This window comes from Caretta caretta, chromosome 17 (genome assembly GCF_965140235.1).
Source record: "Caretta caretta isolate rCarCar2 chromosome 17, rCarCar1.hap1, whole genome shotgun sequence".
Taxonomy (NCBI): domain Eukaryota; kingdom Metazoa; phylum Chordata; order Testudines; family Cheloniidae; genus Caretta; species Caretta caretta.
In genome coordinates this window covers 17,878,896-17,897,413 of record NC_134222.1, presented here as the reverse complement: position 1 = coordinate 17,897,413, position 18,518 = coordinate 17,878,896, and the positions used below count along the sequence as shown (strand labels likewise).

Sequence of the window (18,518 nt, the reverse complement as noted above, 5' to 3'; positions counted from 1 at the left end):
TAAAGTTTGCAGATGACGCAAATTGGGGGAATAATGAAGACAGGTCACTGATTCAGAGTGATCTGGATCGCTTGGTAAATGGCTCAAGCAAATAATATGCATTTTAATGTAGCTAAATGTAAGTGTATACATCTATAAAAAATGTTTTTCTTACACATTGGGGGACTCTATTCTGGGAAGCAGTGACTTTGAAAAAGATTTGGAGATTGTGATGGATAATTAGCTGAATTTGATCCTGCAGTGAGACACTGTGGCCAAAAGGGTGAATGCAATCTTTGGATGCATAAACAGGATAATCTTGAGTTGGAGTAGAGAGGTTAGCTTACCTCTGTATTTGACACTGGTTCAACCACTGAACAAAATACTGTCCAGTTCTGGTGTCCACAATTCAAGAAGGATGTTGATAAATTCAAGAGGTTTCAGAGAAGAGCCACAAGAATGATTAAAGAATTAGAAAACATTCCCTATTGTGGTAGACTCCAGGAGCGCACTCTATTTAGCTTAACGAAGGCTAAGGGATGACTTGATTACAGTCTATAAGTACGTACATGGGGAACAAATATTTAATAATGTATTCTTCAGTCGCACAAAGAAAGGTATAACGTATTCCAATAGCTGGAAAAGTTGAAGCTAGACAAATTCAGATTGGAAATAAGGTGTACATTTCTAACAGTAAGAGTAATTAATCATTGGAACAATTTGACAAGGGTCATGGTGGATTCTCCATTATTGACTATTTTAAAATCAGGATTGTATATTTTTCTAAAAGATCTGTTCTAGGAATTATTTTGGGGAAGTTCTGTGGCCTGTGTTATATATAGGACATCAGACTAGATGATCACAATGGGCCCTTCTGGCCTTGGAATCTACGAATATATGATGCCAACAAAAATAATTACCAAAAGTTGGCTGGTGTATTGTAACCGCTGCTTATCATGTTGATCATCTCATCTCATTGATCTTGTACTCCTAGTCTCTCTGTTATATCAACCAATTTATTATCTCATCTTATACTTAGATCATAAGCTCTTTGGGACATGACCAAGTTTGTACTGCAGCTAGCAAACTGGGGCTGGGGTCTCTAGGCAATACCAAAATACAAATAATAAAAATAACTACAACACAGTCATAAAATCCATTACAAACATAACTCCCAATACAATACAAGTGCTTTTAAAATTTGAATTTGTCTGGTAGAAATATGCTTCATTCTCAAGTGTCCTGATGCAGAGAGGTCCAGCTGCACGTAATCTTTCAAGGATCTTCTGCTTTAGCCCCATCAGTACTACAGAAGGTTCCTTAATCCAAAGGTTTAGTTTCAGGAGCTACTAATAGAATTTAATTGTGACTGCAAATACAAGCATTTACTGAAATTATAGGGAGATGTGGATAAGTGATGCATGTTGACTAACACAATTTGAATTTAATCTGTTATGCCCCATAAGGAGGTACTCTAAATTATTTGACTTTTTTCCTGATTTATTTTACCTACTTTTCCGTGGAGTTAAATACAGTCCTTTGATTAATAGTAGGTTACATCTGAATGATACCGGTAGCTTTGATCAGTTAGGGTATCTTTTATTCCTTGACCCAACTTGCCATCAGAGTTGCTGTTATTGCCACCACTGGCAGTCCTGTCCTGTGCTTTAACAGATGCAGATAGTTCATTGGAGCAGGGACAGAGATCAGTTTGCTAGCTAATCCCATGGCATGGGAGTGCTTTCCCATGAGTCTCCAATCAGTATTTGCTTTGCAATTGAATGAGCTTAAGGGACAGCCTGACAGGCCCCACACAAATCTGAACACTGGCAGGATCGCCCTTTCCATTCTGTGGAGAGGATCACCCCAAGAGTGAACCATTGTAGGGAAGGGAATCAATCCCTCCCTCACTCCCCTCACACACACATCTCAATGGGATCAGGAATTTTCCTCACTGGTGCTTCTGTAGACATTGAAGCAGCTCAATATTCTCTATCGCTCAACTATTTTATTTTTAGTGTGGGCTTCAAATCTCAAAATAACTGACACAATATTACTGCAGCTTGTGGCTTACAATAAACTTTTGTTTCCCATCCAACAGAGTCTTGCTCATTTGCATTTAGTCTCTGCGCACAGCAGTATCAAAAGATAATTATTAAGAGGACACTAGTTATTAAAATACCAATGTTTCCACTAAGCCTTGCAAGGACTTTATTTTATTTAGTCTAAACTGCAGTCATTAAAAAGGCCTTCTATATTGCAGTAGCTCTGTGTATCCAAGCCCCAGCACTCTTATCAAAGCTTGCTTTATCAGCCAATATCAAATGGTAAGGAATTGTTAAATTCTGAGAAAATGGCTTACCAGTGAGAGACTCAAAACTCAATCTATTTAGCTTATCAAAAACAAAATCAAGAGGTGACATGATTACAGTGTATAAGTATCCTCATGAGGAGAAAATACCAGGTACTAAAGGGGTATTTCATCTAGCAGAGAAAGGCATAACAAGAACCAGTGGCTGGGGGTTAAAGTCAGACAAATTTTAGACTGACCATTTAGTTTTTAAAATTATCGGCAACCTGGCAGTTATATCCTTGCAATGTCCTTTATTTATAATCATGCTGTAGTTTCCATGGTTTCATATCTTTAAATACTATTCAATCCAATTCTGTCATTAGATACATGCACACTATTCTCACTGCCTACAACCAGAGCTAAGAGAAAGAAATCCAAATTAAAATATCAACATAGTGTATCAGGTACCCCCTTCTGTGAGTCTGTTTTTGGAGAAGGGAAGTTTGGGGTGAAGGTTCTCTATCCCTAATACAGACTACAGGCTCCTTTTATTTTTTTTTTAATTGAAAAATCCTCATGAGTTTAAGTTACAGTGTAGGAAAGAACTCGGACTGGCTTTGGGAACCCAAAATCTAATAAGAGGTTTGCGAAAGCCCCAATACCGTGAGGTTTCCCCAGGCCTAATTATTACTGGCCAGATTTTGTGCTTGTCACTCCCACAAAACTCCCACTAGGCAGTCCTTACTTAGGAACAACTCCGTCTGGAGACAACAGGTATTGCAATGAGTAAAAACTGAACATCTCCATGTGATTCTTGGATGGAAAGAACTAAATGTACCCAGGTCTTGCCCTTTTCCGGTGGAAAAGACAGAGATCGGCAGTCTTTGCATCACTGTTCTCACATGGTCACAGGTATCCACAAAGAGGAAGGGACACCAGTGGCACTTGCGGGGTTATTAACTTTATCCCCTGCTTTTCTTTGTCAAGGCAGGGACAATCCCGAACAACCCCTCCACTGATGGAAGAATTCAGAGGAATCTGAGGGGAACCTGGTAATTCGCCCACCCGCAGTTCCCTCCCATGTAGCGGGTTATTTGGACCTAAGTAAGGGCCCGTTGACTTCAGTGGGAGTTTTGCCTGAGTAATTCCAACAGGATTAGGCCCTTTCTGAGGACTGCTCACCTTCTACTATCACTTTCTCTTTGCAGCTTCAGTTCCTATTGAATGGAACCTGCACATACAAACCAGTGATGATTCTCTGTCTTCTGAGGTTTGGAAATCAGCCAACAGTGCAGTTCTGGGGGTGCAAGGCTGCCACCCAAACTCCCAAAGCCTAAGGAACCCAACTGTCTGATGGATCATTTCATACCAATGCTGAGCCTGCAGCTGGAGCTCCCTAGTCTGTAAAAGGCTGATAATACTGGAAAATGCACAGCGCTGATTGCATTTTTAAAAACAATTGGCAGGAATCCTATAAAATATTAATAAAGAACCATTTCCTGCCTGTATTTCCCTGGGAGATTCATAAACCGAAACCAAACAGAGAAATAGTGCAGAGAGCCTGACGCTTTCTTTGCTATTCCCGTTCCATTGTCATTTTGCCGAGTCTGTAAATGCAAAAGGGAAATCAAAACAATTTAATTAGTTTCTTTGATGTTCCATAAAAGAGATTTTAAGCATGCTCTGGTTTAAATTTACCAGCACCATTCTCTAATATGGTTATGATACAAAATGCATATGGAAGGCTGCATTATGCACCCAGTGTGATATTTGGATGCAAAAATCTCCATAAAATTTAGTCATGCATGGCCCAATTTTCTGACATACGTACTTATGATAGGCATCCAAATTCCATATACAAGTTTGAAAAAAAAAAAAAAAGGCTTCCCTCCATATATAAACTAATTTGTTTCCCCATATCCTTTACTAGTGGTTCTGAATAAACAATGAGATAAGAAGAAACCAATATTAAAACCAAGGAAACAAGATGTAACTAGTTCAACAAGTCTAAAAGTTTATAAGAATGTTGGTAATGCTTATTCTGTAGAATGCTAGGCACAGTTTAAAAGATTGCCCGAGTTTTTACTATTGTTTATCACATTTGTATTACAGTAGGGTCTACAGGCCCTGATTAAGGTAGACCCCAGAAGAGCTTACAATCTAATTAGAGTAGAAACAGGATAAGTACCCCTGGTATATCTCCTTTGACATGCAGCATTTCAAAGAAGGCCAGTAAGGAAATTCTCTAGCCAGTGTCTATCCCTAGCACATCCCTGATTGAACATATGACGATGGTCCAGTTCTAATGCTGGTTTTGACACAAGCACATGCTTTGGCCTTATAGAATCATAGAATATCAGGCTTGGAAGGGACCCCAGAAGGTCATCTAGTCCAACCCCCTGCTCAAAGCAGGACCAATTCCCAGTTAAATCATCCCAGCCAGGGCTTTGTCAAGCCTGACCTTAAAAACCTCTAAGGAAGGAGATTCTACCACCTCCCTAGGTAACGCATTCCAATGTTTCACCACCCTCTTAGTGAAAAAGTTTTTCCTAATATCCAATCTAAACCTCCCCCACTGCAACTTGAGACCATTACTCCTCGTTCTGTCATCTGCTACCATTGAGAACAGTCTAGAGCCATCCTCTTTGGAACCCCCTTTCAGGTAGTTGAAAGCAACTATCAGATCCCCCCTCATTCTTCTCTTCTGCAGGCTAAACAATCCCAGCTCCCTCAGCCTCTCCTCATAACTCATGTGTTCCAGTCCCCTAATCATTTTTGTTGCCCTTCGCTGGACTCTCTCCAATTTATCCACATCCTTCTTGAAGTGTGGGGCCCAAAACTGGACACAGTACTCCAGATGAGGCCTCACCAATGTCGAATAGAGGGGAACGATCACGTCCCTCGATCTGCTCGCTATGCCCCTACTTATACATCCCAAAATGCCATTGGCCTTCTTGGCAACAAGGGCACACTGCTGACTCATATCCAGCTTCTCGTCCACTGTCACCCCTAGGTCCTTTTCCGCAGAACTGCTGCCTAGCCATTCGGTCCCTAGTCTGTAGCGGTGCATTGGGTTCTTCCGTCCTAAGTGCAGGACCCTGCACTTATCCTTATTGAACCTCATCAGATTTCTTTTGGCCCAATCCTCCAATTTGTCTAGGTCTTTCTGTATCCTATCCCTGCCCTCCAGCGTATCTACCACTCCTCCCAGTTTAGTATCATCCGCAAATTTGCTGAGAGTGCAATCCACACCATCCTCCAGATCATTTATGAAGATATTGAACAAAACCGGCCCCAGGACCGACCCTTGGGGTACTCCACTTGATACCGGCTGCCAAGTCATCCCTTTAGCAAGTCATTTCCCCTCCCCGTGCCTCAGTTTACTTACATGTAAGTAAGCACATGTAAATAGATGTGCCTCAGTTTACCCATCTGTAAAATAGAGATAAATAATACTTATCTCTGCAGTGCTTTGTGGGGGCTAATTACTAATGCTTAAGAGCTTTGAAGATGTTGAGTGCTGGGTATAATTATACTCCTTGATTTAAAAGAGAGGGGAGCACTATTGCCCTTCAGGACACACTGCAAGACAACTCTACTTACATGGGCTGCTGTGGAGAAGGACCTTAGGGAGAAATCAGGTGTGTGTGTGGGGGAGGAAGGAGTTGGTGTTTGATGCATGATCTAATTTTGTTTTCATAATTTATAGCAGGGTGGTACAGGGTAGCTGCCAGCCGATGTGGGCTCACAGGGCTCAGGCTAAGGGGCTGTTTAATTGTGGTGCAGATGCTCGGGCTTGGCTGCGACCCTTCCACCTCACAAGGTCCTAGGGCCCAAACATCTACACCACAGTTAAACAGCCCCTTAGCTTGTGTCCTGTGAGCCCGAGTCAGCGCAGGTCAGCCACTGGTGTCTATCTGAAGGGTAGACACATACTCTCAGGGGCGGAGGGAAGTGGGGAGTCAGGCACCCTGCCTACTTGTGACAAGCTCTGCTAAGGAGAGTGAGCCAACCCAGATCTCTAAGGTGCCACAAGTACTCCTGTTTTTTTGCGGATACAGACTAACACGGCTGCTACTCTGAAACCCAGATCTACTGTGAGTAGTTAATTATCTAGGTGACTGGGCAGCAGTTAATTAGTTAAGGAACACTTGGGCATAATAAAGTTTTAGGAGGTCTCAGCTCAGTTAGGAAGCAAGAACAGAAGAAGCTCCTGAGGAGAGAGACTCCTCAGGGGAGCTGAGTAGGAAGCTACTCCCAGTGGTGTCTCCCTGGTGAACAGATGTTCAGGGAGAGGGACAGGCCCAGAGAAAAAGTGCTCCCAGGCAAGGGACCAGAGCAGCCCAGGAGAACAAACGGGGCACGCAACCTCCTGAGAAGCGAATATGGAATTGCTCAGTGTCAGGGAATCACAGGGTCTGGTCTATGCCCAGCTGGTAAGTGACCCGTTTAGCGGGCCGGGTCCCAAGAACCCACACAGTTCTCCAGGACAGGCCTGTGGCCTCCAAGGCTGGGCCTTTGGCACCAGCTGAGCCAGACTCCTGCAGGGAGGCTTGTACTGTACCCTTCTGGGCACAGTGCTCCCAGTCAGTGTTTACAGTGACACCGGCAGCCTTTTCAAAGCTTTATTAATTACGGAGCACACAGATTCTTACAGTCCTTCAATTAGCACAGAGGCAGAAATTAAGCCAGTGGTCCTCAAACTTTTCCTCTCACCATCCCCCGCCCCTCCTTACCAATAATAAAATGTTTCTGGGGCCCTCCAACTGGGAGTGGAGTTGCAGCCAGGCTGGAGGCCGTGGCTGGCGGCTGCAAGTTGGGAGCTGGGGCCTGAGATTGAGGTCGGAGGAGAGCTGGGGCAGAGTAGGGCTGAGTGGTGCTTCCTTCTTTATCCCTTGTGGGAGCTGGCCCAGGCCCCTCCACACCCCCCGGGATGTTCTTCTGTGCTCCCTAGGGGGGGGTGCACCCCACAATTTGGGGACCACTGAGTGAAGCCATAGTCCATTCTGGTCAACCAGTGCCATGATGAAACAGCCAAGCTGTGATGAATTCCCCACCTTGTCCCCCCAGCTCCTGAGTTTCTCCAAAAAGCCACCTTCTTCCACTCACCTGACACCTGGTTCCTCCAGCTCAGTTCATAAGTCCCGCCTGCTGGGGTTTCCTGCTGTTAGGTGTTGATGGTTCAGTCCCTGAGCATCTCTTTGTCTTGCTGAATGCTGTGTTGATTCGGGGAAGGTTTGAGCCAGTTTTTTAATGACCCAGACAGCCAGGTGGCCCCTCACTTCATGCTTCCTGCGCTGGTTTAGTAGGAGACAAACTTTTTTTTTTTTTTTTTTTTTTTTTACAATGTAAAGTGCAGAGGGAAACTGAGACACTTATGGGATTCATAAGTGTTTTAGAAAAGTCCCACTTTCTCAGACTCTGAAAAGAGCGATGCGCTGTTGGGGGAAGGGTGGCATCCAGCTGAATGCCCAGCAGAGGCTCAAGCTACAGGCAGGTAATTCAGCCCCGAGAGAGCTCCATGGCTACAGGGGCAAGACATTAGACTGATTAATCCAGAGGCAGAGAGTTTCTGGTGGAGTAGCTGACTGATGCTTTCATTTATGTTTTCGTGGTGTTCTTTTCAGTTAAATAAATGAGACCCTCCACATAGGGCACTCTTTAATACTAGAAAGACCTGCTTGGACTTGCTTATGCCCTACGTGAGGGGAAATTTAGGTAGGCGCTAATGCTTGACCTCAGGAGGCAGACTGGGATGACCTCCACACCATTACACAGGGTGTCTAGAGCCTTGGATAGGTGTCCCTATATATTTTATGTATACACTTAGTTAATATAATTCTTCTCATTAGCATCCCCTTAACTCTTGGCTTTATTCTACCAGTTTAAACTACCATGTTAAACATACCCCAATATCCTATTTATCTAGAATCTTTCATCCCATAGGTCTCAAATTGTCTATGCACAGGAATGACTTGGCCAGTCATTAGGTGGGGTGGAATGTGGTAGATATTGAATAGTGCACACATTTCAGAGCAAGGAGTGAAAATGATCAAATGTGTCGTTTGTTCTGTTCTGTTCAGGTTCTTATGCTGCATTCACCTGGGGCAGAATGCAACTCCTCAGGTAATTGGACCGAACACCAGTGTTTACAGAATAGTTGGGCCTGAGCTGCAAAGTCTGGATACAGATCCAAACTTTACCCAAACTCAAGGGTGTTTAGAGCCAGGGTGTTTTATTCAGGACAATCTCTAGGTAACTCCTGTACCCTTGCAGAAAATGCAGTGGGACTTTTTCATTGACCTCAGTTTTACATTGAATCCAAAAGACTGTACCCTCCTACAACTTAATGGTGCCCCTTAACAGAACCCTGGAGCATTGGTTCAATATTGACTCAGAGAGAAAACTGCCACTTACTGAATCTTCAACACTGCCTCCTGCATCACCTGAATTTTTCTTAGATGTGTTTCTTCAAGTCTAGACAAGACTTTACTCTGCTTAGCTTACAAAATACAATGAGATCACAAGGCTGCCACAGTGTTATGGCGGCAGCCTTTGATTTAGGGAGCTCAGACTGATAGAGCTAACTGTATATCAGTTTTAATAGAACTCTTGCAGGCAGTATAAACAAATCAAGACAAAATATTTCCCAGTTCAGAACAATGAGAGCCATAGAAACCTTTTCTTATATACATCCAGATATGTAGACATTGCTGTGCCTTGGCACTATAGGATCCACAGAATGTACTCATACTTAGAGATAGTGTGTTGTGATGCAAGTGAGTCTTTGGAGCATAAAATAGTTCAAGATAAAGATCTCAATATAGAAGACTAAACATTGGACAGTTTCACTAACACTTTCAGTACCTCTCAAACTAATGTATATAACAATCATTAATGCCAACAAATTTCAGAGGAACAGCCGTGTTAGTCTGTATTCGCAAAAAGAAAAGGAGTACTTGTGGCACCTTAGCGACTAACCAATTTATTTGAGCATGAGCTTTCGTGAGCTACAGCTCACTTCATCAGATGCATACTGTGGAAACTGCAGCAGACTTTATATATACACAGAGAATATGAAACAATACCTCCTCCAACCCCGCTGTCCTGCTGGTAATAGCTTATCTAAAGTGATCATCAGGTGGGCCATTTCCAGCACAAATCCAGGTTTTCTCACCCTCCACCCCCCCACACAAATTCACTCTCCTGCTGGTGCTAGCCCATCCAAAGTGACAACTCTTTACATAATCAAGTCGGGCTATTTCCTGCATAGATCAAGGTTTTCTCACATCGCCCCCACCCCCATACACACACAAACTCACTCTCCTGCTGGTAATAGCTCATCTAAACTGACCACTCTCCAAGTTTAAATCCAAGTTAAACCAGAACATCTGGTGGGGGGGGTAGGAAAAAACAAGAGGAAACAGGCTACCTTGCATAATGACTTAGCCACTCCCAGTCTCTATTTAAGCCTAAATTAATAGTATCCAATTTGCAAATGAATTCCAATTCAGCAGTTTCTCGCTGGAGTCTGGATTTGAAGTTTTTTTGTTTTAAGATAGCGACCTTCATGTCTGTGATTGCGTGACCAGAGAGATTGAAGTGTTCTCCGACTGGTTTATGAATGTTATAATTCTTGACATCTGATTTGTGTCCATTTATTCTTTTACATAGAGACTGTCCAGTTTGACCAATGTACATGGCAGAGGGGCATTGCTGGCACATGATGGCATATATCACATTGGTGGATGTGCAGGTGAACGAGCCTCTGATAGTGTGGCTGATGTTATTAGGCCCTGTGATGGTGTCCCCTGAATAGATATGTGGGCACAATTGGCAACGGGCTTTGTTGCAAGGATAAGTTCCTGGGTTAGTGGTTCTGTTGTGTGGTATGTGGTTGTTGGTGAGTATTTGCTTCAGGTTGCGGGGCTGTCTGTAGGCAAGGACTGGCCTGTCTCCCAAGACTTGTGAGAGTGTTGGGTCATCCTTTAGGATAGGTTGTAGATCTTTAATAATGCGTTGGAGGGGTTTTAGTTGGGGGCTGAAGGTGACCGCTAGTGGCGTTCTGTTATTTTCTTTGTTAGGCCTGTCCTGTAGTAGGTAATTTCTGGGAACTCTTCTGGCTCTATCAATCTGTTTCTTTACTTCTGCAGGTGGGTATTGTAGTTGTAAGAAAGCTTGACAGAGATCTTGTAGGTGTTTGTCTCTGTCTGAGGGGTTGGAGCAAATGCGGTTGTATCGCAGAGCTTGGCTGTAGACGATGGATCGTGTGGTGTGGTCAGGGTGAAAGCTGGAGGCATGCAGGTAGGAATAGCGGTCAGTAGGTTTCCGGTATAGGGTGGTGTTTATGTGGCCATTGTTTATTAGCACTGTAGTGTCCAGGAAGTGGATCTCTTGTGTGGACTGGACCAGGCTGAGGTTGGTGGTGGGATGGAAATTGTTGAAATCATGGTGGAATTCCTCAAGGGCTTCTTTTCCATGGGTCCAGATGATGAAGATGTCATCAATATAGCGCAAGTAGAGTAGGGGCTTTAGGGGACGAGAGCTGAGGAAGCGTTGTTCTAAATCAGCCATAAAAATGTTGGCATACTGTGGGGCCATGCGGGTACCCATAGCAGTGCCGCTGATCTGAAGGTATACATTGTCCCCAAATGTGAAATAGTTATGGGTAAGGACAAAGTCACAAAGTTCAGCCACCAGGTTAGCCGTGACATTATCGGGGATAGTGTTCTTGACAGCTTGTAGTCCATCTTTGTGTGGAATGTTGGTGTAGAGGGCTTCTACATCCATAGTGGCCAGGATGGTGTTATCAGGAAGATCACCGATGGATTGAAGTTTCCTCAGGAAGTCAGTGGTGTCTCGAAGGTAGCTGGGAGTTTTGGTAGCGTAGGGCCTGAGGAGGGAGTCTACATAGCCAGACAATCCTGCTGTCAGGGTGCCAATGCCTGAGATGATGGGGCGCCCAGGATTTCCAGGTTTATGGATCTTGGGTAGTAGATGGAATATCCCAGGTCGGGGTTCCAGGGGTGTGTCTGTGCGGATTTGATCTTGTGCTTTTTCAGGAAGTTTCTTGAGCAAATGCTGTAGTTGCTTTTGGTAACTCTCAGTGGGATCATAGGGTAATGGCTTGTAGAAACTCGTGTTGGAGAGCTGCCGAGCAGCCTCTTCAAAACTTCAAATCCAGACTCCAGTGAGAAACTGCTGAATTGGAATTCATTTGCAAATTGGATACTATTAATTTAGGCTTAAATAGAGACTGGGAGTGGCTAAGTCATTATGCAAGGTAGCCTGTTTCCTCTTGTTTTTTCCTACCCCCCCCCCAGATGTTCTGGTTTAACTTGGATTTAAACTTGGAGAGTGGTCAGTTTAGATGAGCTATTACCAGCAGGAGAGTGAGTTTGTGTGTGTATGGGGGTGGGGGGGATGTGAGAAAACCTGGATTGGTGCAGGAAATAGCCCGACTTGATTATGTAAAGAGTTGTCACTTTGGATGGGCTAGCACCAGCAGGAGAGTGAATTTGTGTGGGGGGGTGGAGGGTGAGAAAACCTGGATTTGTGCTGGAAATGGCCCACCTGATGATCACTTTAGATAAGCTATTACCAGCAGGACAGTGGGGTGGGAGGAGGTATTGTTTCATATTCTCTGTGTATATATAAAGTCTGCTGCAGTTTCCACGGTATACATCTGATGAAGTGAGCTGTAGCTCACGAAAGCTCATGCTCAAATAAATTGGTTAGTCTCTAAGGTGCCACAAGTACTCCTTTTCTTAATGCCAACAAAGCGTTGCTCGCATGCTTCGAGGGGAGAACAGAATCTTTTGATCTGAGGAATGATATTTTTTTCCCTTCTGATCCTGTTTTAGAAAGTATTAATAAAGTCAGTCCCAGATTTTGAAAAGTGACTAGTAATTTTGTCTACCTCCATTTTTGGGTGTTCAATTTAAGATGCTTTAAAGGAGCTTGATTTTCTGATAGGGTTGAGGACTACTCCCCGAAACTTAGATCCCTTTAATGTGACTCAGGTTGGGCACCAGAATCTCTGGTCACTTTTAAAACTCTTGGCTTAGTTATGTACCAGCATCATACAAGGGACATCAGCAGAATCTGAACCTATTTCCTTTAGTACTGCAGCACAGACCTCTACCACTTGAACTCAAGCAGTGGTTTTCAAACTGGGGTATGCGTATCCCTATGGATACTCATGCTCTTGTCAGGGGGTACGTGAGAAAAATCCTGTATTTGTGAACAATACATCATGTTATCCCTTACAGACCTTTTTTTTTTTTCTTTTCTGTTTTCATGGGTATATTATGACCCTATCTTAGTTGGGTGTATGCGGCAGGCTACATTATTTGGCAAGGGATACACAGCCTAAAAAGTTTGAAAACCACTGAGCTAAAGGAATAACTTCGTTAGCTAGTAGCATTGGTAGGTTGTTGTTCTTTTTGGGCCAGCCACCGGAGGGCGACATAACATACATTCTGTCATTGTGTGACAAGTACAGTTTGTTTAAGAAGAAGTCAGAGTTGTTACCATTTCTTTTTTGAAACAGTGGGCCAGATCTATATCATAGAACTGGATCCTCAGCAAGTGTAAATTGGCATAGCTCTGTTGACGTTAGTGGAGCTATGCTGATTTACGCTAGCTGAAGATCTGGTCCAGGGACTTCACTATTGTCAGGAATAAATTTGGCCCTGCCTGCCTGTCACTCACTCTAAAATAAAGTGAGCAATTAAAAAAAGACAAAAGGAAATAGCAGTTTCCCATAGAAAATATCGTGGAATAATTAAGCTACAGTTTACAGCCAAGGAAATTAGCTATATAACAACCAGTGTTGCTGGGATTATGACTTGAGGCACAATAGAGGATGTCTAGTGTGTTAGCACTACAGAAGGTACCTTTCTCCATATATCATGGACTTGTCTCAGAATGAATTTCTTGGGGCGTAAGGGATGGGAAGCATTGCTGAAGAGCGGGTGGAAGCAGTAGGTGTTCCTGCCCTTTTTCATTGAGTATCCTCTGGAGGATTTGTTAAGATAATTGAACCTGGTGTGATGAAACCAGAGGAGCAGCAGCTTTGTTCTGGAGAAATCCAAGAGTGTTTTAACTTAAGGACTGGATGCTGCACTGGAGAAAGAATGAATGTATTAGAGCAAGGAGAGATTGTGTAGAATGGGAAATATATATTTTATAATGTTATTGTTTATTATCATTGGCATTGCTGTAGCACCTAAAGGCCCTAGTCAGGGATAAGGGCCCAGCTTTGCTGGGCACTATGCACATGCAGAATGATTAAATAGTCGCTGCGACCAAGAGTTTATAATCTGAGGCCTTCTCTACATGGGGAAAAAATTCTGTCATAGTTATTGCAGAATAAGTTATTCTGCAAAAGCTTTGAGAAATAGAATATTCCCTGTGGTCAATTTTCCTATAAGGACAAGGCCTAAGTATATGAATATGTTTGTATATTTATTTAGAGCCTGATCGTATAACCCCCACTCATAAAAGTATGTCAGGGTCTACTGACATAAGTAAAGGCTCAGACCGTTATTTATTAGGGTTACATTTGGATCCAGATTTCAAACTCCCCAAAGTTCAGAAGTGCTCAGATCTAGGCTATTGTGTTGGACTGATTCCAAAGACGGAGCAATAAAACTGTTCACTTACTCAAACGCCAGCTGCAGTACTTTAATTCTCCTGTACCTTAGTTTCCTCATCTGTAGAGCAGGGCTAGTGTTACTGACCTCCATTATAAAGTGTTCCGAGATCTACTGATGACGAGCTATATAAGAGGTATTATTATTATTTTATTTTAATTAAGAACAATGTCTATTTGGTCCCTGAGATATTAATTCTTGTGTGATCTCTGCCTGAAAGGATTGGCGAGTGCATTTAATTAATCAGGAGCTACATTGTATTTTTCTATTAATTAAATAATCATTTACAAGACCAAACCCCAATTAAACAAGAGAAGGAGCTGTAAAAAAACCACTCCTGCACAAATAAGGTGGCACATACAGCAAACTGAGGAGATTCTTTACAAAAATTCTACAGAACTTGTAAATAAGAAGTAAACCCCCTTGTGCTAATGGTATGGTAAACAGATGTGTTTTGGCCCCTTGCTGAAGAATAGAAGGAGACCAACTCAGACCGGCTCCACAGGGAATTATGCATAATGAACCCAATAGACAAAAATAGTTCCTGACCTCTGCAGCGATAGCAGGTCGATGCTGAGATACAAATGAGTCAGAAGGAGAGACCGAAAGGTTCAATCTGGTACTCGTGTCCCACAATATATACATTTGCACAGCCTCTTCCCACCCACCCTCTGAAATAATCTTCCACTGTCTCATAAACATCCAGGAACTGTAGGGGGAAGCATTGAGCTACCCAGATCCCCCATGATAACACTTGTACCTTTCTCTCTTCAGTTTACTTTTGGCACAGGAGAGAATTAGGCACAATCAAAAGGCAGTTTTCATTTTCTTCTCGAATGTTTACCAGTCATTTCAGAGGCCATTTCCCCAGGCCCCTGACTCTCAGACTCAATGTCACATCCAAATGAATACTTGGAAGACAAAGAGGCTCCAGCTGGACAGAAGAATATGATTAAGGGATACCTCTTCTCTTTACTTGGATGAGCTATTTTTGCATCAAATGTAATTTAAAAGGGGGAAGGGCTTATGATCGGACAACATAGAAGCACAGAAACTACACCTAAGGAGGACCCACCTGCCTAGACTGAATGAACGAAAGAGCTAGTGCATCTCTGTCTGCTCATTTGGACTTATTTCACATGCTATATGCCCAGATATAGCATACCTTCCACCAGGCCTAGCCTTGGAGGTGTTACAGGTTTTTCTACATCTCAATGGAGCAAAAGGGGAAGAGCTGTATTAAAACAAAACAGTTGTCAACTCTTGCAGTATTATCATGAGTCTCATATTATTTGGTATTTAACTTAAAGCTCCAGGCCCTGGGACACGTAATTACATGAGAATCTCAGTTCTCTTTTTATTAAGCCCTCATGGTTGCAGAGAGCTTGAAAATATGGCCTAAATTCTCATAAACCAGAAGGCAAATAAAAAGAACTCAATGTATATATATATTTTAAAATATCATGATTTTAAGGACAAAGTCATGATGGGGGGGGGGAGGAGGGGCTGACTCTTGGATGTTTAGAGTTGGCAGTACTGATAAAGTAGCATTTTCCCAAATGCTTTATTCCTCCTTTTTAAAAAACAAAATACAAAGCCTGCCTCCAACTTGCTTTTCAAAAGCCCAAAAGTTAAAATACCAAGAAGCCAGGAACTACTGTATCAGTTTCTCGGCACGCAGCTTGCGCTGGTTTATCTTAGGGATTGATTTAGTTAAACTGGCACAAAAGGTTGTGTGAACACATTTATTTCAGTGTTTGGGATCTCTGACCATTCCATTTTTCCTGTGCCGCCTTTGAATTAAAAGGCCATCAATGGTCTGTTAGTTCCATCTGCTGGTTGTAGTGTGCCGCTGCAAGGGGAACAATGCAGCCACACTAGACAATTATTGCTGCAGCGTATTTGTTACTTGAAGATTCACCCATAAAGTATGTGTTGCACTTGTATTTTTCTTGAGCAGCTCTGGGATGTGACTGCTAATCTGTCTATGATTATGGCATGGATGAGCATAGTGACCGCTGCAGAAATGCAGAGCATTCTCTCTCCCTATGGCTCTTAACCTTAACTGAGTCCAGTTGATAGAGGATATGGAGTTTCTTGTCAACAGCTCTCTTTAAGGGCTATAATGTATAATAGCAAGGTCATTACAAAGGGTAGAAACGATTAGTTAAATTAACCAGTCAGTATAGATTAGTGGCAAAGCTAAGGTACCTTTTTAAGGGTAAACGGGAGGAATAGAACCTTGTTAACGAATGATTTGCAATGCAATCAGGTGAACTGCTAACTAAATTCCTCCTGCGGTTACAAATGTTACAAGATTCTCCTTCACTTCCTGCCCTACACTGTAGTGTAATATTGCTGTATGCTGTCAAACAGCTCTTGCGTCCCACGCCGGAGATAACTGCATTTCTGTGGCAGATGAAGTGATCCCTATAAATCCTTTACTACCCGTACAGAAGTGTTGTAAAGCTTAACTAGTTGCTTTGTGGAAAATGTTCTGAGCTCCTTGGATGAAAGAACAGCAAAGTATTATTAATTATGTCATTTGAGCAAAAATAGGTTATCTATGGGTGAAGATGGGATGCAGAGGGAAACTAACAATTAAACAGGGTATGACAATTTAAGGGGGATCCCAGGCATGTGCAGTATGAGGAAAAAGTGAGCAGAGAGATGCAGTCTAGATTGTGCAGAGTCAAAATGGCATATCCTCACTGTCTACATGCAGCTCTGGCTGCTGCACCTGGTTTGCTTATGGTCACATTCTTTGTTAGGCTAGAGGAGAAGAGTTGTAGACTTGTATATACGACCTTTCTGAGAATGCTGAATTCTTCAGTGCCTGCCAGCACACTGCATCTATCTATGCCCTCCAAGGACAAGCACTGGCACAGAGAGGTGAATTAGTAGAAAAACTAGAGGTTTATTTTTTAATAAAATAAATAACCAAGTGTTGTAATTGACCAAGAGGAACAGTGCAGTCCTCCATCAGGAGTAGGCACTCCTCTACGGGGAAGTGGCTTAGCCAGGGCTAACAAAATCCCTACAAATCAGGCAGATCCTAGGCTAATCCAGAGCATAGCTCCAAACAGCCCCTGTGCATTTCATAGCAGACCACAGAAGATCTAGGTGGAACTAGAACTGTCTGCTATGATCTCATTGGACTTTGTGGGTGTGTGCCTTTATCATATGTGGTGCCAACACCCAACTAGGGATCAGGAGGGTGATGTAATCAGTACTGTTTGGGTCTCCCCATGTTTGTTTTACACTCAGTATTTAGTTTGGCCTAACCTCTCCCTCTCTGTCTATTGTATTTGGACCAAGGATAGTAGCACTTCAGACAGACTGACCAGCTAGCAAGTGTGAAAAATTGGGACGGGGTGGGGGGTAATAGGCGCCTATATAAGACCAAGCCCTGAATATCGGACTGTCCCTATAAAATCAGGACAGCTGGTCACCTTAACTTCAGAGGGCCTTTTAAAAAAGAGCAACAAGGAAAAAGTCCGTCTGTGCTTTAAATTAATGGGGCTCCATGCTTCTCTTTTTTTGGGGTGAAGTCAGTGGGAATCCCCCATGCCAGAATAGTTTAGTCAGTGCCTAAAGCTGCGACTAAATCAGAACCATCTGCTATCTTGCAGCCCATTGGGCTTCCACTCACATTTTGGCTGCGCTCCTAAAGATGTGCACTCCTATCCTGACAAATATAGTCTGTTGAAACACAGACAAGATGTATCAGCCTAGGAATACTCAGTCTAAGGTATAAAATGGTGAGTTCAGCTGGCATTTGGTCTGTGATGGCCTGATGAACTGGGGGCTATTACAAAATATCAGAAGAGGAAGAGGTTGCAGGTTCTTCTTTCAGTGCAGACCCTGTAGAGAAAGAGACAGGTTCAGTAAAAGTCATCACCACCTTCTCCTGGATGGGTCTTCCTGCCCAGCACCTCCCCAGGAGGCATAGCTCTGTGCTAAAGTGTACTTCATCTGACTTTGCCATAGTCACGCCCAAAACTTTACAAGTAACCCAGGCCATTCACCCCAGATATTATCTCCATGATGTGGGCGTGCATCCAGCCCACACAATAAAATATTCACACCTGTTAAGATTTTACAGCCCCCATCTGTTGATCTAACCAACCATAAGCCACATCTGCAACCCCATTTCAACTCTCTCTTATTGCTCTCCCCAGCTCTGTTATCTTAACAGCATCTTTCTCATGCCTTGTGTGAAACAGGGAGGGCCAAATTCACCACTGGGTCAAATGGTGTGACTTCATCAACTTTCAGTGGTGCATCTAACTTAGAAGGGGAGGCCACTTACATTTCACTGAGAGCCCGTCACGTTGTTCTGCAGATTGCACATGGAGGAAGGGGAAGCCTCTTCTTTTTCCTATGATATTGCCCAGTCCAAACCAGATGAAACAATTATTCCTTCTGGGATTACCCCACAGCAGCATCAGTGATAAAGACTAATCTCTGTTGTGCAACAGTAATCGTGATCCAATTGGTCTCAATATGTTTCACACCATTCTTAGTGAAGCACTCCCAACTCTTTGGAAATCAGAGTAGACTTGTATTAAAAGTAGGGCTGTCGATTA

At 43.1% G+C, this 18,518-nt stretch overlaps 1 protein-coding gene and 1 long non-coding RNA gene across 2 annotated transcripts in view; one reads left to right on the top strand and one right to left on the bottom strand.

Annotated features, from left to right (window-relative positions):
• The window catches only part of LOC142069467 (uncharacterized), an 82,382-nt gene that overhangs the window by 2,507 nt on the left and 61,357 nt on the right, over positions 1–18,518 (top strand). The window lies entirely within an intron of this gene.
• Positions 16,827–18,518, bottom strand: part of P2RX1 (purinergic receptor P2X 1) — a 38,941-nt gene continuing 37,249 nt past the window's right edge. The window contains exons 12-13 of the mRNA XM_048824474.2: positions 18,242–18,310; positions 16,827–17,793 (exon numbers count right to left, since the gene is read on the bottom strand). Coding sequence (XP_048680431.1) covers positions 18,245–18,310 — 66 coding nt within the window. The 3' untranslated portion in view covers positions 16,827–17,793; positions 18,242–18,244. The remainder of the gene's footprint in view (positions 17,794–18,241; positions 18,311–18,518) is intronic.